The sequence below is a fragment of the Strongylocentrotus purpuratus genome, unplaced genomic scaffold (assembly GCF_000002235.5).
Source record: "Strongylocentrotus purpuratus isolate Spur 01 unplaced genomic scaffold, Spur_5.0 spur5_scaffold_3, whole genome shotgun sequence".
NCBI lineage: Eukaryota > Metazoa > Echinodermata > Echinoidea > Camarodonta > Strongylocentrotidae > Strongylocentrotus > Strongylocentrotus purpuratus.
This window is the reverse complement of record NW_022145609.1, coordinates 21,571,702-21,599,294: the sequence shown is the minus strand read 5'-3', so window position 1 is coordinate 21,599,294 and position 27,593 is coordinate 21,571,702. Positions and strand designations below refer to the sequence as shown.

The 27,593-nt window shown below is 38.2% G+C and overlaps 2 protein-coding genes across 5 annotated transcripts in view; both read left to right on the top strand.

Annotated features, from left to right (window-relative positions):
• Positions 1–5,418, top strand: part of LOC115928522 (C-C chemokine receptor type 1-like) — a 71,903-nt gene extending 66,485 nt beyond the window's left edge. Inside the window, exon 2 of the mRNA XM_030995807.1 lies at positions 5,194–5,418. Coding sequence (XP_030851667.1) covers positions 5,194–5,418 — 225 coding nt within the window. The remainder of the gene's footprint in view (positions 1–5,193) is intronic.
• A 3,842-nt stretch (positions 5,419–9,260) lies between these two features.
• LOC584951 (neuropeptide Y receptor type 6) lies at positions 9,261–25,854 on the top strand. 4 transcript variants are annotated; one of them, XM_030996784.1, is made up of 6 exons: positions 9,261–9,379; positions 13,423–13,654; positions 14,261–14,484; positions 15,554–15,772; positions 21,152–21,257; positions 25,038–25,195. In XM_030996784.1, exons 1-6 carry the CDS (start codon positions 9,302–9,304, stop codon positions 25,148–25,150), a joined length of 972 nt encoding a protein of 323 aa, XP_030852644.1. In that variant the 5' UTR covers positions 9,261–9,301; the 3' UTR covers positions 25,151–25,195. The 4 variants fall into 4 exon arrangements, with proteins under 4 accessions (XP_030852644.1, XP_030852647.1, XP_030852645.1 ...); XM_030996787.1 differs by lacking the exon at positions 25,038–25,195 and adding an exon at positions 19,700–19,740 and having other exon boundaries at positions 21,152–21,211; XM_030996785.1 differs by lacking the exon at positions 21,152–21,257 and having other exon boundaries at positions 25,038–25,854.
• Positions 25,855–27,593: the final 1,739 nt, after the last annotated feature.

Sequence of the window (27,593 nt, the reverse complement as noted above, 5' to 3'; positions counted from 1 at the left end):
TTTTCAAAAGGTGGTGCATGAGGCGATTAAAAAATGGCGAGAGTTGCTTTTCTGAATTCGTTTCTGTAATCTGCTTTTATACGATCGTGTTTAGAATTATAAAAAACGTTAGAGTCCATGTTGAAAGATTTTATGACTTTTTTTCTTCATTTACTGGTAGAGATAATGTTCATTTCCCAATCAATTTTTATCCATTCCACTCTCATAATGGCGTAATCAATGACATCCTCCATGGCTGACTATGACAAACGCTTACAAAAACAAAGCTGAAGACGACCTCCCTTGGGATTTCTCGGTCGTGTACGCTGATTGATCTTTTCTCCGTTTACTGTCAAAATACAGTCACACGAGCAGTAGGCGAGGTGTCATGATTAATAAGTGAACCGCTCGACTGAAGAAATATTTTCTTTTGCAGCGACCATAAAGCACCGGTCCCATGTAACCGATGATGATAGCTGTAACCATGAATTCGGTTTCCTGAAGTTTGTCTGGGAAATGGTTTTGGATATGAACCCGATTCGAGGAAATCGGTGGCGATGATTCAGGACCCTAAATCGGTGGGCAACATGGATATTCAATACAATTTCTCAAAGACCTCACTCAGGAAACCACGTGTTATAGTTTAGATCTTTGGCTACTATAAGAGGCATCGCTGTTTCTATAGGATCAAGGCTCATATCAGAATATAACGTCCCCGAGAGCCCGTATAGAAACAGCTTTACCTCGAATATTAAAGCAGTCCATGTACCGAATTCACAAAAAAATCTACAAAGTATACTTACTTTATCGTTCTTGAGTAAAGATTGTTTAAAACATCGCAGAAAATCTGAGACACTGTCTACACAAATTCGCTGGAAAGTTGCCTGAATAACGATCATTCGGGAATCGCACACAAACACACTGTACTGTATGGTATCCGCGCTCGCAGAAAGAAACTTTTTACATGTAAACCAATGGGGATTTCAGCAAAATTTAACTATGCGGCCCGTTACTCGGGGCAACGGGCATCTTTCCCATTAACTATTGACCCATTAGGCGGGCATGGCAAAATCACCACTGCAATTTCAACCAATCAGATGACTAGATTTATTCAACATACTCAAAAGAGGTATATCATTCTGGTTATCATTATCGTCATAGGTAATAATGTGACTGGACCTTTAACGTATTACGTAATCTGAACATGATTTCCAGGGGATCAAACAACAGGGTTTTGGAATTTTTAGAAAGTCTATGCAATCGAGTAATGGATAAAACGTAAAGCGTGTACTATTCTCGGGAATGCTGTAAACATGATGAGATTTATAATTTCCAAACGTACGGGAATAGATTGAAAAGTCTATGATCCAAGCAAGTTAGGTTGCATAACTTGCAAAGGATGGATGCTTCTCATTTTTTCTGACCTAAATTTTTTTTTCAATGTAAAGGGTAGGATACATTTTTTGATTGAAAAAGTAATTGGATATTCGGGATATATGAAAAGGCCAGCACACGCACGTGCCCACTTTGCAGGGTCATGAAAACATCGATTGAAGATTTAGGGGTTCTCCAATTCTGTAAGCGGAAAGAAAATTGACATCAAACTTGTTGATAAATATTCCATTATATCCTGCATCAAAAATGTATTGGGTTTTGATCGGTTGAGAGCTCTATACGTGACCAGAAATATCTCTACCATTTTAAGGTTGCTCTGAAAAAGTGCGATTCGGGAGTTTACTTGGGAATACTATTTGGTGAAAGAAAAACATTATTTAAAGATTTGATAAGATTTTTTTGTTTAAATCTTTGTTTAAATCTTTAGATTTGATTTGAATTTTTTTGTAATTATTTCTATTATAAACAAATTTTGAGATGCAGAATATAATACTAATATACCTACCTTTTTTCAAGGTAATGGTTTAAACTATGGGCCTCGATAACTCCAGTAGTAGTAGTAGTATTGGATACGTGAACATTGACCTGTACAATCTCTAATATAACGGAATTCGGAACTTACGGCGGAATATAAAATACCCCTGTGTCTTGTTGCTGTTGTTGTTGTTGTTTGTTGTTGTTGATAACATAAATGTAGTAACACACGTTTATATTTGTCTTCCCTTAGATTGAATAATTGGAATATTGAAAAGGTAATGCTTTAATGTGACAATAGCCTGCTATGGAAATGCATCTTACGTGTGGAATAAAAAGCGTTTACATGTACACGTACCATAAATAGTCCATAAACATGTATGCTAATTTGCTTCGGTATTAAGTCAGGAAAATACTCGCACAGATCCTTGAAGAAATATCTAATAAATTATATTTCTCTTGACTCTAGTTGGCGTTGATTTACTCGTCTACTTGAAGACTAGCATTGGAGAGTTGTAAACAGAAACAGGAAAAAGACCTCGTTTATAATTTAGAGTGTATTGGAGACAGATTAGTTCAAGTTTAATTATTCATTATAGCTCTTCCGAACAGGGCAGTAAATCTTCTAGGTAGTTAGACCGTCACTGCTCCTTTCCTTCTTCTCGCACCTCATACATTCTCTTCTTTTTAAATTCAGTTTTTTCTTTTCTTCCTCGAAGCGTTTTTTCCTTTTCTGTCTTCTCCATTTTTGGCCTCTACTTTTTTGCGCTTTTTCTCCAATGTATTTTTTTTCCCGATCGATCCTTATCCTTTTCTTTAACTTTTTCTCCCCTTTCTTTTTCATGTTTCCTCGGTCTTTCTCCTTTATTCTGTTATACTTTTTATTCTCCTTCTCCTTCCTTCTCCTCCTTCCAAAATGTGGTATATCAATTATGACACGTCTATATAGACAACAGTTCTTTCCATTTCATTTATTTCCGTACCATACTTGTTTTAACCCCTTCCATCACAGACTCATGTTCGGTTCGTTTTCAATATTGTTTCTATGTTTGTTCTAATTTTAGGATGTTTGACTGTTTGCTTGTTTCCATTATGGAGGAGGGGATATTCCATTTGTTCTTCTAAATATCAAGGCTATTTGCTATTAGTATGTATAACATTGTGCATTGTATTTCTTCTAACATTTTTTTCTGTAATAAAGTATTGGAAATATTAAAACTTTTGATCACTGCTGCAACTAATTTTAATATGTTTCTTCTACGAGCGCGTGTGTAATATAGGCAGATACCGGAAATCATAGTTTCAAATCTAATTTATTCTGGTTGATAAATAACAAGATACTGACAATCCTAAACGACGAGGAAATTTATTTCCTTAACGGTGAAGTGATAGATAATCAGATGTTAATGGCACTTAAGAGATCCATGCCACGATGCAATTTACATTTTACTCTTAAAGGCAGGGTATTTCACCGACCTCGCTACCACTGCTGTAGATTTCCGGTACCTGTACCCAAGCATCTTCCGATATTTTTATTTGTTTTGTTTCATCTTCCATTTTGTATCTCTCATCTCTCTTTAAATATATATATATGTCCTTCAATCTCTCTGAGATACGAATTGGAGCACGAGTCATCAGTAGCTATGCCATCGCGTGATTCATGAATTCTACGTAGTTGTGAACAACATCAGTTCGGCCATATCCACCTTGCCCTTTCTCTTCTTGAAAACAAAATTATTTGAAGAAAAAAAAAACATTTTTCCTTCCGTAACTTTCACGAGCAGATCGTGATCTCCTGTGCTGATTTATCTTCAGGAAGATGTTCTGAAAAATTCCTCTTCGTGTATTATTCAAAATGTGAAGAGTTGTATGGCAAAGCTATTAAATATTCATCAAGCCTCGCAAACACAAGCTGTTACACCGAACACTCGAGATTGAAAACTAGTTCTTTTTTTCTCTCGACCCCAGCTGTCCCTCCAATTCAGTGATAACCTTTGGGACCTAGCCATTAAAGGTAAGATGGAGTTCTGGCCATGGGATTGTATCGTGAAAGAAAGTGTCTGAAATTCATTGTGATTTGTCAGGTTTTGAATTCATCGAAATAAGATAAGTATTGTAAAGATGCGCTACTAATGAAATACACTGACTTGTGATATGTGTACATCAGATGGTCGGACTACCTACCTCCATCTGGTATCAAATTCCTGATTTTACATATTTCTAGTGAAGTTTAAAGTTTGAAGACATTCCAACAAATATATTCTGTACATGTGACCTTGCTCTTACAAATTTCCTGTACCTAGGAATAACAAGAATGATCAAATTCAATTAATATTGCTCTTGTTCCAGATTTCAGCCTTTTCTTAAACACCCCCATGGTCCCCTGCCCTTACTACAAGACCACTTGCGGAGTTGCCGTGGCTTTTTTGTTGATGTTTGGCCTTAGGCGAATGTTGTAAAACATGTAGATTGACTGCGTGTTGTTGGCGTCCGCCATTATCGTACAGTTGTGAAGCAGAAAATGTGTTAGGCTATGCCATATTTGCAGGGGCGTCACTAGAGAGGGATGGGAGACATTATTATTTTATATAGTTATATTCATATTTTAGTCACACTGAGCTTTATGCTTGCGCTGTAACATTCCTATATCGTGTGAAAATACTTGATTTTGATATGCATTAAGCGTTTAACTTATTCTTGCTATTTTATTTAAATGTTCTGTACAATGTAATGTACTGCTTTGGCAAAACAAATGCATGACATGTAAATGTATTAAATGTAAATATAACAATAATGAATGAATATGAACATTCGAATTAAAAAAAGGATGGAAAAAGCTCATATAGAAAGTTATGGATCAATCAATTAATGGCTATTTTGTCAACTAGTTTTGGTCCCATTCGTGCTAATGAATAAGCTCCAGCTATACGCTCTCATGTCGATATACTGTATATTTAGTGTTAGCTTTATAGGCCCAATTTTGCCGAAATGAATTGGTAAAGCTATTAATTCTTAACTATATTTATTATGACTTACAGCAGAATTTTTCATCCCAAGTAGGCTAACCGTCACCCATTACACACCCCTACCCATCATACCCACATGCAAACCAATCCATGCCACACACCCTAACACATCAAACACACCCTCATCCATCACGAACACCCTCACCTACCACGAAGACCACCTATCACACCCACACACACACACACACCCTTACCCGTCACATAGGCCCTAGTCAATGACGAACTCCATCACCGATCACACACACACTCACCCACCACGCACATCCTCAGCCATCACGCACACCCTCACCAACAACGCTTATCCTCACCCGTCACACAGGCCCTCACCAATGACGAACGTCATCAACGATCACACACACCCTCACCCATAACGCACACACCCGCACCCATCACGCACACCCTCACCAACAACGCTCACCCTCACAGACAACGCTCACCCTCATCCATCACGCACACCCTTACCAACAACGCCCAACCCCATCCATCACGCACACCCTCACCCATCACGCACACCCTCACTGACAACGCACACCCGCATCCATAACGCACACACTCACCCTCATCCATCACACAACCCTCATCCATCACGCACACCCTCATCTATCACGCACACCCGCATCCATAACGCACACACTCACCCTCATCCATCACGCACACCCTCACTGACAACGCTCACCCTCTCACTGCCCGCGCACTCACAGGAATGTATGCACCTGGAATGCACTTGAACGCCTACGGGGGCTACCTTAGATCAGGTCCGTGGGTCTCCTAAGTGACAGGGCCCTCAATCGAGATGGAGTAGTGTCAACGAACATGGTCACTAGAGATGAAACCCGTAGAGATGAGAAATCAATAACAGGATCGTTCACACTACTGGCAAATATCGCGGATCCAAAACCGTTGTTTGAAGGTCAAAATACACTAATTTTACGGCGTAAAACTAAAAGCCTCACGATTTATTTATTTTTTATTTTAAAAAAAAACTTGTTTCTTTAAAACCTCTCTTTTTATAGTTAAGTCTCAGTCGGAAGTAATTACAGCTTGGTCGTATATCATTGAGCACTGCACTGTATTACGCTATTAAATTTTTTTAAATCCTTCAAAAAATTGTACCACTCCTCAAGCCCCATCTGTTGATGGGTTCTGGTACTCATGAAGCCGTGACGGTAATTCTATCACCCTTGTTTACCATTACCGAGGAAATAGCATCCCATTCATGTACATCCAAATCGGACGACTTCTTCATGTGTTCACGGCTCACGTGTCAAGAAAATTCACTTGCATAACGCGCAAATTTACATTTAGAATGTAAAACGGACGATTTTCAGTATCTTCACTTCTGGTCATGTGCAGAAAAAGAACATTGCCCAAGTATAGATTTCAGAATTTAAACCACATGAATATGCATATGAACTTCGAATTATTGATATTTCGTTCGTCAAACTACAGATTATGTGGTTTTGATTTCATGGTGCATGTCTTTATTTCAGAATTTAAAGAAATATCTACCTGATTATGGTCTCAACGACTGCGGATCATGTCTCGGAGAATGACGTTTTCAAGTTTAGATTTCACAATTATAACAATTAAATGGGCTTGTAGTCTTTCGACTACGGCTCACTTGTTGGCGAAACAATAAAACGTTCACCTGCATGACGCAAGTTTAGATATCAGAATTGCAGAATTGCAGAGCTGCGACCTATATATTTGCTTCAAAATGGAAACCAATACGTTTGTCGGCAAAACATATCAATCTCATGATGCTTCCTGGATGGTATTTTGAGAAGGTAGCTATTTATTAATCACACTGTTGATCATAAAGTTGTAACAAATATTTCCTACCTTTTTTCGGGAAATGATTGTTGCTAATATTATAATACCCTCAGAAAAAAATGCACAAAAAAGCTTACTACCCAAAACTTTCCGTACAAATAACCCACATTCAAGCTTTGCATCGAATTTTAGGCTTAACCAAAAAGAATCTGATTTTTATCACGAAGTCTTAGATTTTTCCTTTAATCTGCATCCATCAAACTTGCTCTAAGAACAAAAACAAGACTCTGTATAGCACATGGGTTGGCACGAACATGACTATTTGGTTGCACGGTTTAAGAGCCTTTCGGCGCTTTGCGCTTTATGTCTGGTGCAAAATGGGTTAACTGCCTCTTCCCAAGGCATTCGGTTTCAGTAATTACATGATCATGTTTGCCTAGAGGTCATAAGCAATGCGAAATGCACACTGCATGCGTTTATTGTTTTTTTGTTTTTTTCATTTAACAGAAAATTGGTAGGTGTAAATGATGTGATAAGACAGGGCTAATGTTGATCTAAGGGGAATGAGAAAATATCGCCATGATCACCCCTGACAATTATTTATTTTCTGCAGGCAAGCTAACAGAACCTTTAATCACTTATTGTTCTAGTTATCACTTTTTTCTTTTGCATAAGATTTAAGTTGATAAGCATATTTTACAATAACATTTTTGTTCTATTTCCTAATCTTCATAACTTTTTTTTTTTTTTTAATTGTGGAGTACGCTGATTTTGGTAGCATAGTAGGTATTTTATCAAAGCTGGAACAAAATATTATCTTGCCCAAACTCCGGACAAATATTGTTATAACCCCATTACACATTTAAACACCATCGGGAGTACAGAATGGGCAATTGCCAACCCTTCCCCATAACTATGTGATCTACCCCCCCCCCCCCCTCTTCCACCATCTCCTTCCCATAATCCCATGGATGGATCTGCACCACTCCCCCCCCCCCCGTGTTTAACGTTCACATTTTTAAAAGGATCAAGAACTAGGCCTCCTATGATCGATGTTATATTTTTCAGTTTGTATATGTTTATTTCAATAGTAAAGGCGGGTCTTATGTAAAGCGCGTTCGTGGTTTGGTGGATGATTTCCTTTCTAAGCATGCCAGCCAAGCTGACGAGGGTATCCATTTTGTGCAGTTTCTTCATATTTGATAAGTTTTTAAATCAGCACCGACTTTCCTCTTTTCTTGTCTCTCCTTTGCTCCCACTTTTTGTTAATCTCTTTCTTTCTCTCTCTCTCTCTCTCTCTCTCTTCTATGTCTCTCATTCTTTCATTTCTTTCTTTTCTTTGTTATCCCCTCTTTTTTAATTATCTATCTATCTCCCTCTCTATATATCTTTCTCTCTCTCTCTCTCTTTCTTTCTTTCTCTCTCTCTCTCTCTCTCTCTCTCTCTCTCTTTCTATTATTCTCAATATTTCCCAACCCCCCTATGCCCCTTCATGAAACTGCTATTTACCCCTGCCTATTTTCATACTGCATTTCGGACCCGCCTACATGTTTATCTCCTTCCGATAGGTACGACAAATACTCTCGAAGGACAGAACCTAAACAGCGTCTGATTCCTAATCATTTACAATATCAAAGAATTTTACTCCACGGGAAAACTCTGATTGCGATTTAATGTAGCGCCTCCTCCCAATTCATTACAGGTGATGAGATAAATTGCGAAGGTTGTGCTCTGGAAATACGACTATAGAAAACATCCTCTTCGGCGGAAAAGAAATCAATGGCGGATGTCTGATAAGATTTTTCCAACAAGTTTTATACGCTTTTCTCGACCAAGCAGTCGAAGATCCTACGAATTGTTTTGTTCAAAAATGCCAACAAAATAGGGCAGTCCTTTTCTTCCTTCGCAACACCCCTACCTCTAAGATCTAGTGTGTGAAAGGCAGTTTAAATATGTCTCAACGACTCTACCTTTGAATATTAGTGTAGTTGGCACTTGGATGGAGTAGATGGATAACCACTTTTGATATTCAACAGATATAGAGGTGGCGAGCAGTGAACTTTTGTGGACATCTCTCTCGCCCCCGCCCCCCCCCCCACCACTACTCCACCCTCCTCCCGACTGTGTCTCCTCTTCTCTTTCTGCCTCTCTCTCTCTCTCTCTCTCTGTTACTCACTTTATGTTCCCGATTTCTCTTTCTCTCTCTCTGTCTTTCACTCCCTCCTCTCCAACCTAGTTGTTTATTCACGTTACTCAAATCGTCAAATCACTGACGAAGTAGTCCTCTCAGTTTACAAATTGGATGATTTTTGGAAAATATTTACTCAGCAAAGTGTCACGACCGATGCAATGTCACTGTCCTAGGAAATACTGTGAAGGTCATAATTTTTTTCATCGATTGATTTCATTTATCGGTATTCCGGCTCGGGGGGGGGGGCCTTTGGCAATTAAAGAGTTTATGTTCATTTTGTTATATCATTAATCGAATTCTCATTAAACTTTCCTGTAGTTGTTATTGTACTTGTATGATGTCGCAATTGCTACTCTTACGCAGTTTCATGATCTGTCTTAAATAAATGAACTTTGAACTTTGGCCTCTCCCGTTCAGATACTACGTTGTGCTGCATCCACTCCAGGCCAGGTCCTTTGTGACGATGGGGAGGGCTAAAAGGGTCATAACAGCTCTTTGGTTAGCTTCATGTATTTTTTCAAGTCCCGCCATATTTAGCAAGGTAAGCATGTTCTTTTTCCTTTGATATTTGCTATTTCACCCCCCCCCCCACCCACATACACACACACGAACACATAAACACACTCTTTTGCGATTATCATTTTTATTCTTGAGAAAAATACAAAATTAATAAACAACATTGTTATTGTCCGGACTCAGCATTCTAGTGTTGTAGCTACCGGACGCCTTGGGGGCACCCCAGTAGAATGGCAAACAAAGGGGGGGGGGGCATAAAATAGTGATAGAAGATCGGAGAAAGGAGGGTAAGATAGAAAGCGTTGAAAAAAGACGATGTTTGCGCTCTTCGCTCTACAACTTCAGCCACATTGTAGTTCTTAATTATTTGCATTTCATTCACGGATTCCCCCCCCCCCCCCAGCATGAGTGCCCCGGAATGGCTGGACCACGGTACGCCATGTAATCTTCATATAAGTCCGTGGGGCACATTTTTATATCTGGGAAGCGGTATCATTTTTGTTTTGGTAGTAGTTTTATTATTTTTTTGTTATTTCATACGTGTTAAACGGTTGTATACACTTAGTGCATTCGTTATTAACCAAACTGTAACTGAAATGTAATTCTTTTTTTATCAGGTACTATTGCAATAATGTAAAATAAAGCAATGATGTGGTAATCACATGGGCAGTGAAAATGAATGTCCATTGCATTGTCATATTTTCGACCCAATGCTAAAAAGACTTCCTAGAAATTTCAGTTGTTTGATAGCCTACATTCGTAAGAACGGTACTTGAGGGAAAAGTCGAATCAGTATTCTTTGAAGAGCTGAATTATAACGGGCACTACACGTAAGGGAGTGATAATGGCCGGATGAGTAATGACCCATCGTATACTGTAAATTGACCACCGGCTTTTAAGGAGTAATTGATGGTTATAGGTACATTAACAATATGAAAGATGAAACAAAGTGAAACAAAGTGACAATTAAATCAAAACTTTGAGTGGTCTTATCGTCGAAATAATATGTAAGATTTTTGTTATATTTTTTGCTAGAAAACAAATTTACACATATTAGCACAGGACACGTAGACGAGAAGAGAGATACAAAAATTATGATAATCGTAAATATAGTTCTAAACTTCACAACTTTTGATTGAAGAGTGCTCCTCACTAAATCTAAGTGTCGGGTGAATTTTCGCCTTGTAGGAACACAGAATTCACTAACTTTTGTTATTAAGCGATGTGAACTTTAATTTATACACCAGGGGATGTTTCATCAAAGTCCCAAGATTCGAATGTGAAAGGTTTGATGAAATACCCCCTTGGTATTCTCTAAAATGGAACAATCCACGACCTTCAGATCTTTTTATTTACAAAAAGAACAATCATGAGGAAAGTGTTTGCATTCACCAGTGCCTTAACCTGTAAATTGTTGTGGTTTGTGTGTTGTTGGGGAAGTTAGGCCAAAGCAAAATAGAGTGAAAGTCGAGTGGGAGTGAGAGGGGGAAGAAAGAATGGAGGAATGGAGAGATCCTGGAGAGGGGGAGGAAAAGAGATGGAATAGAGAGAGGAAGAAGAAGAAGTAGAAAGTTGGTGTATGGAAAGCCAGAAAGGATGACGGAGAGGGGGCAAAAGAGAGGGTGAGAGAGGGAGAGGTAAGAGGATGAGAGGTGGTGTGTTTGCGTGTGTGTGAGTGTGTGTGAGAGAGAGATGAAGAGAGAGAGAGAGAGAGTACGAGGGCAAAATCCAAAGCCCCAAAAATGAAAGAAATGTTTTTTCCCCAAGCCTCTTCTATTTCAGCTGTATCCTGGAGGGGTATAGGTCTACCTTCGCTCCAATTTAGGAATATTTCAGTCATAATTATGCATCTAGAGAGCGAAACAGGGCAAATGAACTATAAATGCTTTTGATGTCTTCACAATCAATACCAGATCGAGGCAACCGCTTTCATTTTACGTCAGGCTCCTTTTTGAAGTAAATAAAAAGGGAAAACGAAACTCCTTCTTCACACTTTTGAACACAAAATACGCATATATTTTCTACCGCTGTCGTGAAAATTATGCAGTGCTAAGTGCTGGTTTCCCTGTAGCAAGTACATGTTTTTTAGGACATCGATATTTTCACTTCCGCAGTTTGTTTTGATCTCTATCGAATTCCGTTTCGCGATCGATTTATTTATACGAACTTCTCTTTAAGAGTTGTCACCTTCAGAAACTTTTTTCCTTGTAAAAAGACCGGTTTCTGTCTCTCTTAGTTTTTGATGTCTTCTTTCTCTCTTGTTTTCAGTTATTATCATTTCGACCCTCTTTCGATATCCTAAAATTACTTTCGTTTGCTATAAACTTTGACATGACAAATCTTCCGTTTCCTACCTTTCACTCGATGGTGTGTTTGTTATCTCGGACCCTCCCTCTAAATATTCCTCAACATCTCTTGCTCTCTTTGTCTCTTTTTCTTTATTTCCTTCTTGCAGTCTCCCCCTTCCCGAATACATTCCCCTTTTCTCGCATTTTTCCTTGTTCTCCTCTACTACACCTCTTCATTTCTATCTCTCTCTCTCTCTCTTACTTTCTTTCTTGTGGACATCCCCATACACCTTCACATTGTTTTATGATACTCACACTATTTCTCTTGTCATCCCTCTTTGTCTCTGACTCTTTTCGTTTCCTCTCTTGATCTCTCTTCTCATCCCTTCCTATCTCTTTTTCTCTAACTCCCTCTCTCGACCCCTCAACCTCTTCTAACTTTCTTTTATGACTTCTCTTTTCCCCCCTTCCATTTCTCTTTCATTATAGAAACACACACACACACACACAAATTACACACACACAAAGACCCCACCCTCACACCCAAACGCACCCTCGCATACACACATTCGTCGTGTACGATATTGAATCCTCCTCTGGTAATATGATTACAAATATTGCCCGGTACGTTTCAACCTTCTGGACCACCAAAAAAAGTACGCGTCACAGAAAGAAGAAAAAAATTGTGTTCGATTGCCGGCTGATGGAAATTGAATTGCTCTTGGGTAATTCAAGAAATAACTCGGCCCGTTATATAACACCGCTGCGGAATGCATTGAAAAAGACATGTCCTGTAATGTGATTTAATTTGGTTGATTGATGGAACGTTAAACGTGTCGCTTCCGACGTAATTCAATGAGACCTTTAAGGTGGTTCCAGGGATGGAGACAGGTCAAATAGGGTCATGCCAGAAATGACCTTAGTGTACTTTTTGTGGGTGTGGGTTTAAAAATATGTAGCCTGATATAGCAGGAATAGAGATCCGACATGAAGCTCACTTATGAATGATAATCAAGTATAGCATTCATTATTGTGTGAGATGTTTTACCCCGGGTATATTTATTAAAATGCAGTCTGTTGGTTATATTATTGAAGAAATGCTTTTTTGGAGGCCAGATTTTAACATTTTTCGAGGCGGAATTATGTTGGTTCATGTAACAGGATATCTAATTCCCATATTTCAAATGTTTAACCGATATGGAATTATGGTTTACTACGTGAGGTAGGAGTTTTTCTTTTGTCCAAGCTCTCATACTTTTGATATATATTACATGTATTCTGGGAGATGCTCTCACCATTTACTGGCATTGGTCTCTCAAGGGACGTACAAATCATGGTCACAAATCTACAAAATTTACATTCTTTGATAGTTCATTATTATAAGGAAAAAATGTTAACTAAAGTTTTTGTGAAACACTCCCCATGTCTACCTTTTCAGGAATGTAATTTTTCACAAACTTATATTTTACGTTTATCTCGAAATGCAATACAATAAAATAAAAAGTTTCAAATTATTTCTATGTTATCTTAAATATTTAGATATGACGAATCATAAAAGTGCTTGCTATTATATAATAACTGGCTGATTATTGTTTATCATTTAAAGGATTCAATTTGCTACTTCGATTTTCGTTTTCTTTTCTTTTCACAAGAGAGAGTCCACTTGCCCTATCAATGTTATAAACAATTAAGTAGCTTTGATCACACATTTGCCCCCATCCTGAATTTATTACGTAATCTGTGTACCTACCACGCCCTTTTGTCTGGTATTTGTTTGCAGAAAGTAACCGCCCACTACTGGGAGGAAGAGCTCGAACCTTATTCGTATACGTGTAACAACGCCTGGCCTAGCGAGGCCATGTCCATCATATACTCGGTATACCTGTTCCTTCTTCTGTTCTTCGTTCCTCTGTTGATTGTCTCCTACGCCTACATGAGGATAGCGTGCCATCTAAACAGTACAAGGGAGCGTTCATCAGGGGAGTCTAATGGTTCACCGTTTAACAGACCGGGTAAGGACAGTCGTATCCCAATTACACCGATATACCAACGGTAAAAGATACACCAAACTGACAGATTCTCGACCATTCGGAGTACCACAATTTTTGTCCGGTCGGTTGTCGGTCTGGTGCTGGTTTCGTCGGTGTGACTAGCTAAGATATTAGAAAAGGATATTTACCCCATAGTATGATCAATCGACGGCCCACGGCCTCGTGAATATTCGATTTCCTAGTCCTCCAATCTCACTAATACTTCGGACAGGTGTCAGGAGGTGCATGAGACCGAAGCCTTTGGTTATTTGAACAAGTATGGATAGTTTTTCAAAGGTTCATCAGACACAATTCCTAGGTATTAACATGAACCTTCTCATACTTCCTCGTTCATGTAAACTTTGGCCATTTCTGAATTTGTCATGTATAAAGTGCCATTTAAGATGATTTCGCTAGTGAAAATATCACAAACAACATAAGATTATGGTTGTTTCTCCCGTACAAACAAAGGCAGAAATCCTATCATTACGAACGACTATTTTAACATTGAACCCCATCACTGTCTAATGGATGTCAACATTATCTCACAAGTCGTAATCCTCTGTAAATTCATTACATCTCATGCAGTCCTGTCGAGATACCGGGTATGGTACCGGAATACATCAGGGTGGTCCAGTGGTTCGTCGTTCGTCCGCAGAGCCGAAGCCGCTAGTCAGGCCAACGGGGTTACCATTGATGATGATACAACCGAAGCGGACGCCTTGCGTTCGGAGCCAAGCAGGGTGGAAAACCTGAATGATTCGCCAGCTCCCAGAAGGCATCGTGGGACCAGTGAGGGTGACAAGATACAGGTAAGCCAAAGGTGAAATATGTGAAAGGAATGAAGGATGCTGCGTCTTTAAGGGGTACCAAGGGACCAGCTTAGGCGGTAAGATACAAGTTTTTCGCACGCCTTGTTCTATTGGAAAATATTTCCTCAACTTCTTAAAAGGACCAGCGAAGGTGAAAAGATATATACGGGTTTGTGGTTCCATTGTCGGCCTAGGACTACAGTGTTTAGTGCACAGTGGAATAGGGGTACATCAGGGGAAATGTATGGTTCGAAAGGAGCCAGTGAAGGTGACGGATAGTATACAGCTGAGTGGATATTAGGCTTTCGTGGTAAACAACGTGACCTAACAATGCAACCACGACAGCATAATACAAGTAAGTAGTTAAGGGTATATGTGTTTAGGCCTATATGTATATACTAGGCACTATCGTAGCAACATTTGTGAAGGTTCTTATAGGACGAGAAAGCTCTAACTTCAGATACAGTTATACAGATGCACTTTAAAGAAAGTGCACATTACGAGGGATCGTTAACTGAAGAGGAAAGATTGCTATCACCCAAGGTCCTATTTAAAGATGACGTGCGAGCAGTGGCATTGCTTGAGTCCATTTTAGGGGGGCACTACATTATATGAGAAAATGGTAAAGAATGGCTTGAATATAAACTTTCCACTTTACAAAAATCAATTGAGAGAGAAAGAGAGAGAAAGATGAAAATGCGTTGGATAGGATTGGCCCAAACCCTATTTTTTAGAGTTACAATATCAATTTTGTTGAATAATACTTGATAAAATATACATGTTATATGAAAGAAATAAATTGATACGTTATTGCTACGATGTGTCCTTCACCAAAATCTGCCTTCAATCCAAGTATTGTTGTTTATCTCTTATGTCCTGTTGCCATGAAACACATAGTCTATGAATATTTTTGAAAATATTCATAGGCTATGCACTTTTGTATTAAAGTACTCATTAATGATGATTAAGTGGTGATGGCTGTCATGGTCTAATGTTTTTCCCTTCTCAATTGAAGATAGGTATAATCTTAACGAATTGGATTTTTGTGATAAAAACATTGTTTTTGCAGAGGGTCATAACAATGTTGGCCATAGTGGTGGCGCTCTTCATCCTGAGTTGGGGTCCGCTCCTGACGTACACCTTGATCTATCGTTTCATCGACGACATGCCCTACAACACCCACGCCGTTCTGAGTCTCTTCCTCCATCTTCTAGCCGCCTGCAACAGCTGTGTCAACCCCATCATCTATGCGTTCCTCTCCAAGAACTTTCGGCAGAGTTTCAAACAGGTAATTAGGGAATGCTGCTGCTGTTGCGAAAGCTTGCACCAAAGACGGCTGGCCTACCAGCCCTCTTTCCGATGGACCAGTTCAACGCGCGCCTCGTATTCCTATGCGGCACCGGAGAGCTGCATGCGGAACAGTCCGCAGAGGTCGACAGTCTCCCAGAAGACGGACGTTTGAAACCGGTGAAGAGACCTATCAAATTTATGGAGAAGATATGCCAACCTATGGCTAGCACTGGGTTGCAATGACGTTGTGCCGTCTCTCCGATTACGATCCGAGTCGTATGGTCACTCAAAATTATGACCAAAGGATGAAACAGTATATTGAAGAACCTCCATCATCCAGATCACTGTGGATAGCTTTTGTTCATACGGTCATTCAATTATTCCTTCACACCTTATTTTTTGAGACATTGTCTTTCAAAAAACAAAATTCAAAATCGAGGAAAAAATGTCTAGCCTGATCTTCAAGAATTTCTTTGCATGAATGAAATCAATTTATCTCAGTTCATCACATTTTTTTTTACCGTAAAACAAGCAAGATCGGTATCTTTTCTTGTTTTTACTTATTGCAACAACCACTGCCATGGTTTGAAAACTTGAAAATACTTCATAGAAACGAAAATTGATGTCTAAAGATCAAATACCGATTTTTTGTTTAATTCCAATTATTTTATAATGATACAAAGTACGTGTTGAAAGACAAGTACGTTACATTTTGGGAGATTGTCTCCCAAACGAACATCTCTAATACGATGTGATTTGAAGTAAATGACCGTTAGGAATAAGACTGTACGTCAAGTATCCACATAAGCCAAGTAACGATCAATAATGCTGGGTAACAATGATAACCTGACAACAGTCAGGTTTATAGAAGATCAGTGTATATCCTCCATTAAAACAAGATAAATTTCCCAAAATTGATTGAACCTGAATCTTAAGTCACGCTTCGCAGTTTGCCACATTTCCACATTTGGTTGAAAATATTATTTTCTTGTTATTATGCCCATGTGATGTTCATCATATCCGGGTATTCCGCAGTATAATCCGTTATAAAAAAAAACGGTTCACACGATTCGGCTTAAGGTCTCTTTAACATGTTTTTGGGGGGTATAAAGAAATGTAAGTGAAATCAGACTGGACACTCGGTTACACCGTCGGAGCACACAGCAAGCAGCGTTGCTCAAATTAAGGCATGTTCACCGATGCTATATACTTGTCTCGTGATAAGAGGACATCCATTGTCCTCTAAAACCGGCTATTTAATTCCTTGACTGGGCAAACTATACGGTGTATAAAGGATTTCATTTTTAAACATTCGATAGGAGGAATGACTAATTCGAGAGTATATTCAGTGATCGGACTGGGTTTGGATGCTGGATAATGGCTTCGGGAATACTCGGAGCTCTGTATATATATCAAATCGTTCAGTCGGGATTGTATTATCAAGATACGTAATCCCGCAAGAACTAAGTGCCATGCAAAAGTACTTGCTTTCTGTTTCAAGTAGTATATATAATGTTTATGTTCTTGTTTTGGTGGTACGGTAAAGTAATGTATGGTTATATCCCAGGTGTCGTTTATATGGTGGTGTACCATCGGGGTTGCAACTGTTATAATATATATTTCATACTGTTATATTCAATATTTCAAATACTTAAAAATTGGTCTGCCTTCTTAAAAAATTCTTTTCATCATCCATCATTTTCTAACCCCCCCCCCCATCTTTCTCTCTCTCTCTCTCTCTCTCTCTCTCTCTTTCTCTACCTATCTTTCCCTGTCTTTATCTCTCCTTTTCCCTCCTTCTCCCTCCCTCTCCCGCTCTTATCTCCCCTTCCTCTGTCTTACTCTCTCCCTTTCTCTCTTCAAGTGTCTAAGGGTCCATGTGTTTTGGGGAATATAATGTGTCTAATGTCGATTCCATTCGTATTTTTTGGTTCGTTGGGGCGTAGTAACTATGATTTGTTATTCTTCCAATGTAAGACTGGATTGTATATGCGGTTCCTCTATCACCTCACCCTCTCTGTAATATATCCATCTTTCTATGATCTTTCTTTCTCTTTTACTCTCATTTTCCCTTATTTTTTTCTTCAAATTATTGGGATTTTATAGTGCAGTTTACAGATGAAAACTCCTTAATCCTTCTAAGTGTAACAAATGTTTTGTTAATATTCTTAACGATAAAAATAATTTAAAAATAATAGATCTAGATAATAGTATACATTTTCAGATTTTATTGAATAATAATTTGCCAATATGTGTTTTGCGTGACTGCTAAAGCATGTGTGCCCATGCCTTGAGCCATAATGCATGGCCGTCCAGATGATTTTTTTATGTTGGGGGCCGGGGTAAAATGCAATAAATTATTGAAAATTTATTGCATTTTCTTTGTTTTTTAATTTTATTAATGGAAACTGCCCCCTACCCTAGCCCCGCTGCTTACAGTTATGGTTCAGTGACAAAGCAATGGCCTCGTAACTGTGAGGCCCCAGGATCAAAACCGTATCGATGTGCTATATTAGTGCCCTTTTGTGGGGCATTAGTCCTCATTACTGTCATTTATGACTTAAGGGCGTAGGTCCCCCAGTTGATAAGCATAGTATCAAACACATGCTTTAGCAGTCACGCAAAACACACATTGGCCAATTATTATGCAATAAAATCTGAGAATGTATACTATTATCTAGATTTATTATTTTTAAATTATTTTTAAAATAATTCCATAAATTGGGGTTAAACAAAAATTTTCCAACTATATGAGTGACAGTGTATTTGATAACATTATGAAAATGGTCTATTGCAGAACAACGAATTTTCCCGTTGCATCAGGAATACGCGTGTCACAGTGCGTGTACACTCTTTGTTCAGCTTGGCTTGTTAATGGTGGACATTCCCTCAATAACACTCTCTCCCTGACTAGATTAACCTGGCTTGATCTTTCTTTTAATTTCGGTTTTCTCTTCTGGGGGATAGAGAATCAATCGTACTTTAATAACATAATAACATATACTCATACTACGTCGAAAAATGGTGAAGTTGGTGAGTTGTTCCTTGGTGTACAAAGGTATTTTAGTAGTTTCATGTGGTAGATGGTTATGACAACCGGGTTTTGCTTTAGATCCAAAACGTACCTGTGAATTAAATGAAAGATTGAACCAAAAAAATTATAGTTGGTCGGGCTGCGGGGAAATTGGAGGACTCTACGTATAGTTAGTAATATGTGTCTTTTTAAGTTACTAGACCATTTAACATAACGTTACATGTTGTAACGTGCATACTTGTAATTCATAGAGGATTTGTTTAATGTTGTGGAATTCTGATGTAAAAAATTGACATACATGTACGTGTGGAATACAATCGATGCAATATTCAAGCTTTAGTCCCTTGTTATTTGTATCTTTGCCTTCAATACCAAAACGTTACTGTAAAAGAGTTGAATGCACAGGAATATTTTAATATCGGGGAATATCAATCGCTAAAATAAACACATATCTTATTTGCTTGGAATACACTTTGCGCCCAATCCCAAATTTAAAAAAAATCATCAATGTTTATTTTGTAATGTTTATCTCTGTTACCATAGCTCCACCATCATACGCAAAATGTATATTCATAAAATTCATGAAAATCTACCACTTCATTGTATGCTGATACTTATGTCTATAGAAGTTACAAGAACTGGCTTTACGGACTTAACTCAGTCAGGAGAAATTATCCCCCTAATCCATTCCAAATAACTTACGATCAAAAAAGAATGAAATGATGAACAATTATATTTGAATGCGCATTCCACACAATCTCCTTACCTACTTTTAGGGGGGGGGGGGTCTCTAACTTGCATTTTGACTCCGATTTCATTTCAATTTCAATTTCCAATCATGGCTTTATCTATCAATTTATTTTTATTTTCCATTCTGTGCTTATTCCTTAGACTGGTGTCAATGCATTGAATCTCTTGACAAGGATTTGAGTGTATGTATATCAACAGGTACTTGATAATGCGAATGATGGAACAGGGCTTTTAAAAGTACATATAAATGTCTTTTTCGTTATTCTATTTTATTTATTATTTTTTTATTTATTTATTTTATATTAAGTGTCATAAGACTTGGTGTTTTTACGGGAAATCATTTGTGTATTGATATGGAAATATAATCAGATCGTTTGTTTTATTTTCTTGAAATGTTTTCAGTCATTCACAAGACAAGACAGATTTATAACATCTCTAACTTACATTGGTGAAGGCTTTTTTTTTACTAAAAGGATATATTTAATGAATCTGACAATTTGTAAAAAATCATTAGTGAAAAACTAGGGGCTTCTCCTGAAAATATGATTGTCCTCAAATTCGAAGGAATGAGAGATTAATCTATGTGTGTGAGTGTGGATGTGGGTGTGTCATGTCTGTCTGTCTCTCTGTCTCTCTCTCTCTTTCAGTCTTCCTCTCTCCATCCTTCTCTCTCTTTTTTCCTCTCTATTTTTGTCTCTCCTTTCTATCTCTCTCTGCTTAACTTTTTCCTTCCACTTTAAATGGGCAAATGTACTTGGTTTGTTCACTAACATGCGTTCTTCAAAAGTGGATTTTAACATTTGATTGTATCATTCAGTGTTTTCATGTTGACATACCTCATTGTTCCATTTCATGACGTGTATTTAATCAAATATGAATGTTGCGCTAAAGTTTCATACATGCAGACTCTGCCTGGAAAGAATACAGTGCTTCACAAAGTGTGAATGAATATCTCTCTCTCTCTCTCTCTCTTAATTGTGTGAACCAAATTTTTACTCTGGTAACAGAAAAATGTCTCACTATGCTCATAGAAAAATATCGGTGCTTCCACATAAAGGAAAAATAACACTCTCAACGTGTGTATTAAAGACTACTGCGTGTGCAGAATGTTTACACTGTATAGCACAGTGTACAAAGTGTTCACACTGTATGAAACAGTGTAAAGAGTGTTCACACTGTATGACACAGTGTGTATAGGGTGTAGAACAGTGCAAAACAGAAAATCACATTATATGGCATTATGTTACTGTTAGCATATAGGGGGTTTGGAACTCTTTCATACTGCGGGCACTGTGAGCAAATTGTGCCCCAACTGTGGTAACACTGGCAGTACGACATGACACAGTGTGGCGCATTTAGTTCACAGATGCAGGCATAATCACATTGTGTTAATGTAAAACTAGGACCACAGAATATTATAAAACAGTTTAGTAGTGTTGAAAATGTAGACATTCTGCATGTTCGGGCAGTTCTCACACTTCTTAGCACTGTATTCTTTCCAGTAGAAGTAACTAACTAGATGACGTACCGTAATATCATCATTGTAATCACCATGGTTCTGCGCCATTTTGTATCATTCCCATAATGCAACAGACGATCACATGTCACACACGCAAACGCCGGCGTTCCAAACGTAGGAGACTGGGCATGCGCATTAGAGGGGTTAACGAAAGAGCATTTGAACTAAATGAAAATAAAGGTACGTTTTAGATAAGCATGCAACTCAAACAAGAGATTCTGTTGAATAACCGACATAACACACTCCGTGCTTTCGACCTTCTTTAATCATCTTTAGGGGAGTTATCATAAGGGAAAGGTGTAACTTACCTTTTTCCAGCCAATCGGGCGAGTCCAAAAGTGATGAGGGGAAGTGCGAGAGTTTGACTTATTAACATGTCTTTTGATATGAAATAAGTAGAGATGATTATAGCTTGAATTGGATTGAGATCATATTTAGACCCATTCAACTGACGCTCAGACACAATTTCTGAGCAAAGATCTAGTTGAAAAAATATCAAATAATTGCCCACAAGCGAATTCAAGCTGATCGGTCTCTCTGGTTTTTGCTCCCGTCCAATTGTATTATACATGTCATTTCTGTTCAACAGAGTTTCTTAAAAGTGGTTTAGTTTAGAATGAATGGAAAATTGACATCAGAACCAAAAGGCACTGTCCTCTGTAATCCAAATTTTCGTGACACTTCCTTTCTTTGTTTATGGTATATCGCTATGTTTGTGATTAGAGTGTGTTTTGCGAGACTGTCCAAAATCAACATTTTAAAACTCTAAATGTGAAAGGAGATTGCCTATGTTCTGATGACAATTCAAATAGTAATTACAACCAGGCCTATTGCACCGAGAGTAACGATCATTTGCACCAATGGCAGCCGATATTGAGGGAACAACCGACCCATGCCCCCTTTCCCCTGTCAAAACGTATATGACCAATACCAAAGATGCCCCTTTTCAAATCTACACAAGATTTCATCTTGTGATTTCGATTATTTGTTAATTCTGTTGAGTAAATTATATCACCAAAGTGGCATTAACTTATTCATTTTTGTCAAACCTGATCCCGCCCCTGATTTTCTAATTATTAGCTTAATCAAGTGTTCATTTACGACGCCAATGACGCAACTCTCTGTGTAACGGGGGACCTGTTGCATGATTTGGGGCATTTTGGCACGTTACAATAGTGGTGGTGGTTATTTTACCTGACTACTAAGAAAGCATAAACGCTTGCTAGTAAGCAACCAGAGGACCGACGGCTTTAGGTCCTCTCCTAGGGACAATAGCGGAGTCTGCATGGCTTTAGCGGTTTCACACCTAACTTTTCGAAAGACAGTATGCAACATCACTAGATTCGATGATATGCATTAATAAACATAATCTACTACAAAGTATGGTTTTCACATATTTTCACTACATCACTCCATAATATTTATATTCTATCAAGCCTGGACCAATATCGACTTTACACTTTGTTGTCAAACGTAGTGCTTATTTGCTATTGTTCGAGCAATCGTGATAGGGGTCGCCACTGCATCACGTGTCGTAGCAATTAAACAAAACTATTTTTTATCGCACTAGATTCTTTGTCGGCAAGACTATTGCCAGATTGCTCCAGCAATATCACATTATATAACTATAATCTATCGGTATTATTCCCAAAAGAGTGACCTGCTTTCTGACACGCGCCTGTGATGCAATTTAATTGTGACAACAGCGACGAAATTTTATTTTCGGTGATAGTGAAAAGTCGATATTGTTCGTGTTTGAGATGAATTCAGTGGAGTATCAAACTGGAGACTGAAGTTTCATTTACACTCAAAGTTACACAATTTTCTATCCATTACGGATTCATGGTACTGCAGCTATAAATAATCCATTAGCTTAGTCCTTGAAGTTTATACGTATCATTGGGTTTAAAAAATCCTACCACTAGACACAAAAAAGTGAAACTCATGCCGCATGAGTAAATTGGTGGAAAAAAGTAACTATGGAAATTAGCTTGACGATAAGTTTGCACGCGGTATGCAAGGACACCAAAACTAACATCATGGTGTTTTGTAGAGGAAGAGGCATGATGCATGCATTTCATGGTATGGTGGTTTGTAAATGGCGAAGTTTGCCCGAGGTGTTGACTGCCCATGCAGTATTTCGATGTTTTACTGCACGATTCATTCTTTGCAGTGTTCACTAACATGTTGGTAACTTATTCTGCCATGGTGAGTATCACACTCTATGTCCGTGGCATATGATGCGTCATTTCCCTGACGTAGGATGGCGTTCAAAGGCGCAGCAGGGGGTATGGGGACCTTGGCCCCCTGTTCATTCACTTTAAAAAAAGGGAAAAAGGGCTCATCCACGGAGCTTAGGGATCCCTACCCATACTCAGATGTTTCGAGGTGACTTTGTGTGTCAACCTGGTGTCAACCCCCCCCCCCCCCTCTTTCCCCCGTCTGCCCCTCCCCCCCCCCCCACCCCCCCCCCTTTAACAAGTCTGGCTTTGCCAATGGCAGGGTTAGTGACGTGTGCATTCGTTGGCTCTTCATAATGAGAGTGGCATCGTTCAAAAAAGTGATCCCCCCCCCCCATGCAAATAATGGGTTGAATGACGGGCTGCACTAACATAAGTGCACATTAGGGTCATTTCGATTACTTCAATACCTGCTCCAATTGATGATATAAAGGCAATAGTCCATGTGTCAGTGATTTGTCAAAAGGGATAGCACGGTTCATTTAGCTCTTACTTTTTTAAGAATATTATGTGACTCTCAACTGGATTATCACAACCCGCCAAAACCGCTGACGCAGTGCTATGTCAGGCAATGACGCATCGTAAGCACCGCGGATAACACATTGACATTGTCTATTAATGCTCGATGTTACTTCTAACATTTGCTTTAGTTAACAAAAAGACATTGCTCTGCAATACCAGAATTGCCAGTTAAAACTGTTTTTTGAAGCCGGGTTTTTTTTAAATAATAGTTAGGTTATAGATAAGTTGATTATGTTTAAAATCAGATCGTATCAAATGAGTCAGGAAAAGTCCCTGCATCAATATCTGTATTGAACTTTTATTTCTTAAAGACAAGCCCACCAAGTAAATGGGTAGGCATGTTTGAATAATCGTGGGATTGCCTTTTTTCTGATTTAAAGAATTAAAGATAAACTCCAGTACTGGTAAAAAAAAAATTAATTCTCACAGAATCAAACGAAACTTACACTGAATGTTCAAGATTACAAATAAATGACATGTGCCAAACAATTTTGAAAGAAAATGTATACTGGCTGAGTAATGAGCATAGAAAGACAAGGAAATTAAGGTAGTACTAGCCCCGACACCATGTGTGTTGTCCCATATATAGCTTTCTATGTGAGTGCTTGTTACTTTACCAAGACTCGGTCAAATTTATTATGATTTTGATGACTCCAGAACCTTGCAGTGCACACCAATACTTACATGCTACATGATCAACTGTTTCTGATCCTTTCCACACCTTTTCTTTCACAATGCAATCGCATTACCAGTACTAAAGTTTATCTTTAAAATCATCATTGCAAACAAATATTAACAAAACTAATCGCTAAATTCGGCTCTGGCATTTTGAAGTTTCTGACAATATATCTCTGTATCACCAACTTTCTCTCTTGAAATAATTATTAATAACGACATGTTTGAACCTATAATAATCCTTGCGAGCTTCCACGGGTATCAAATTTTCTCTCTTCAAATTACAGTCAAACTTGTCTATAGCGACCACCCAAGGAAAACACAGAACATGGTCTTTGTAGACAGGTTCCTTTGGTATATGTTTCAATGAGAAACCACTTTCAAGGGAAGCAACAAATGTGATCTTTGTAGACAGGTGGTCACCGTTAAAGAAGGTTTGACTGTACTAGGGCTTCTGGAAATTGACATATTGCCATGATCGTCATCATTATCATATTCCATTAACATTCTTTTTAATTATCAGCATTTTCCCGCGTCTTCCTTGATGAGAATTACAGGACTCGAGAAGCTATATCGGGGGATGTATCCATGTCAAGGCCTCGCACGACAAGTTTACAGCTTCAAGTGTTCGACTGACATCTGTTCCCTGATTCGAAAAGGAATGCTGACTGTAAACGGGATTTAGAGTTGGGTTGGGGTTTTTCCATCTTGAGAATTTAGAACAAAATTTGTTCTCTTTATTAAAAGGAAAATACAACCTTGAAAGACCTTTATTCTACAGGAAAGCAGAAACTGATCAAAAAGAAACCTGGTGAAAGTTCGAAAGAAATCGGGCAGGAAATGAGAAAGTTATGGATTTTTTAAAAGTTCTAATCACATACGTATGCAAGTTTTTTTTAATATTTGTTTTTACATTGATGTGAGTTTTTTTTTCTTTCTCTATGTCAGGGTATTTGAATAAGCATTCCAAGTTTATGTTGTACATTTTGTTTGGGGGAGAGGTTAAGAATTGATCCTCATTTTTTAAACGATGTGTACAAAATCATATACAGAAAATCAATGGAAAATCAAAAATGGTTGCGTTGAAAAGAGCCGAAAGGTAGATGCTTCAAATTTTGTGAGGAATTCTAGCGGTTGAACAAAAGAATTTTCCAACGATAAATCTTTTCATAAAACAGTAAATGTAAATAATACAATAACAGAAATAGTAATTGTGTTTGAGAAAGATGATGACATCATCTAGGATGTTTTCATACTATTGATATATACTGTACTGGTTCTGCTGCTGCTGTTACTACAACCGTTATTACTACTACTAATGATAATAATACTACTACTGCTACAACTACTAATAGTACTACTACTACTTCTACTACTACTATTAACCCATTGCTTACTGGAACCTGGTGGTCCCTGTGTTAAGCCAATGGGGATTAGATAATTCAGTAGCCAACGGGTTAATAATTCTATTATTACTACCACTACTATTACTACTTCTACTATTACTACCACCACTAATACTACTACTACTACTGCTACTACTACTACTACTACTACTACACTTCTACTACTACAACTACTATTATTACTACTACTACTACCATACTACTACTAATACCACTACTACTACTACTACTACTACTACTACTACTACCACAACCACTTTACTACTACTACTACTACTACTACCACTATTTCTACTCGTACTAGTCCTAGTACTTACTATTACTGCTATTACTACTACTATACTACTATTACAACTAATAATAATAATGATACTTCTACTTCTACTAAGAAGAGAAGAAGAAGAAGAAGAGAAGAAGAAGAGCAATAATGGTATTATTATTACTAGTAGTACTACTAGCACACTAATATACGTATGTACTACTTCCAGTACTATGCTACTACTACGATTACTCCTCCTCCTCCTCCTCCTCCTGCTCCTCCTGCTCCTGCTCCTGCTCCTCCTGCTCCTGCTCCTTCTCTTCTTCCTCCTCCTCCTCCACCTCCTCCTCCTACTCCTCCCCCTCACCCTACGTCTTCTTCTTCTACTACTACTACTACTACTACTACTACTACTACTACTACTGCTGCTGCTACTTCTACTACTTCTAATACTACTACTACTACTCCTCCTCCTCCTACTACTACTACTACTACTACTACTACTACTACTACTACTACTATTACTACTACTACTACTACTACTACTACTACTACTACTACTATTACTACTACTACTACTACTACTTTTACTACTACTACTGCTACTACTACTATTATTATTATTATTACTACTACTACTACTACTACTACTACTACTACTACTACTTTTACTACTACTACCTCTACTATACTACTACTGCTGCTACTACTTCTACTAATAATTGTAATAATACTATTACTCATACTACTGTTACTACTACTAATGTTACTACTACAACTGCTGCTACTACTACTACTACTTCTACTACTACTACTATAATAATAATACTATTACTCCTACTACTGTTACTACTAATAATGTTACTACTACTACTACTTATACTATACTACTCCTGCTAATATAATAAATACTCGAAACCCCCGTTTGCAATCAATTTTGTATTTTCATGTTCAGTATAATGTTTAGTGAACTGGCCGCCCGGCAGACCATATATTGCTATGTTGTCTTTCGTAGAATGGAATAAATAATTTAAAAAAATTGTAAATAGAATATATTCCATGTGAATTTCATGATGTTCGAAGAAATGCGTTGCCTTTCAGCTTTGAACAAAAGGGGCGATATTTATTTTAACTGTTTTTATTTTCCTAAAACACGTCATTCCGGGAATCCTATACCGACCTTTTCAATGACAGGTAGAAGTCACAGAAAGGGGGGAAAACACAGATTTCTGGATTTTGATTCCCCCCCCCCCCCCCATTGCCCTTGCGTCTCAAGAGAAGGTCCATTTGTATGTGTTTTTAATCATCCTCCCTTTATCTCTGTCTTCTCCATTTATATAAGCTCTAGTTCCGCATAGTAAACGGTGGTAACCAGCATTACATTGCTTTCTGAGCATTATTTCAAGCTCGAATA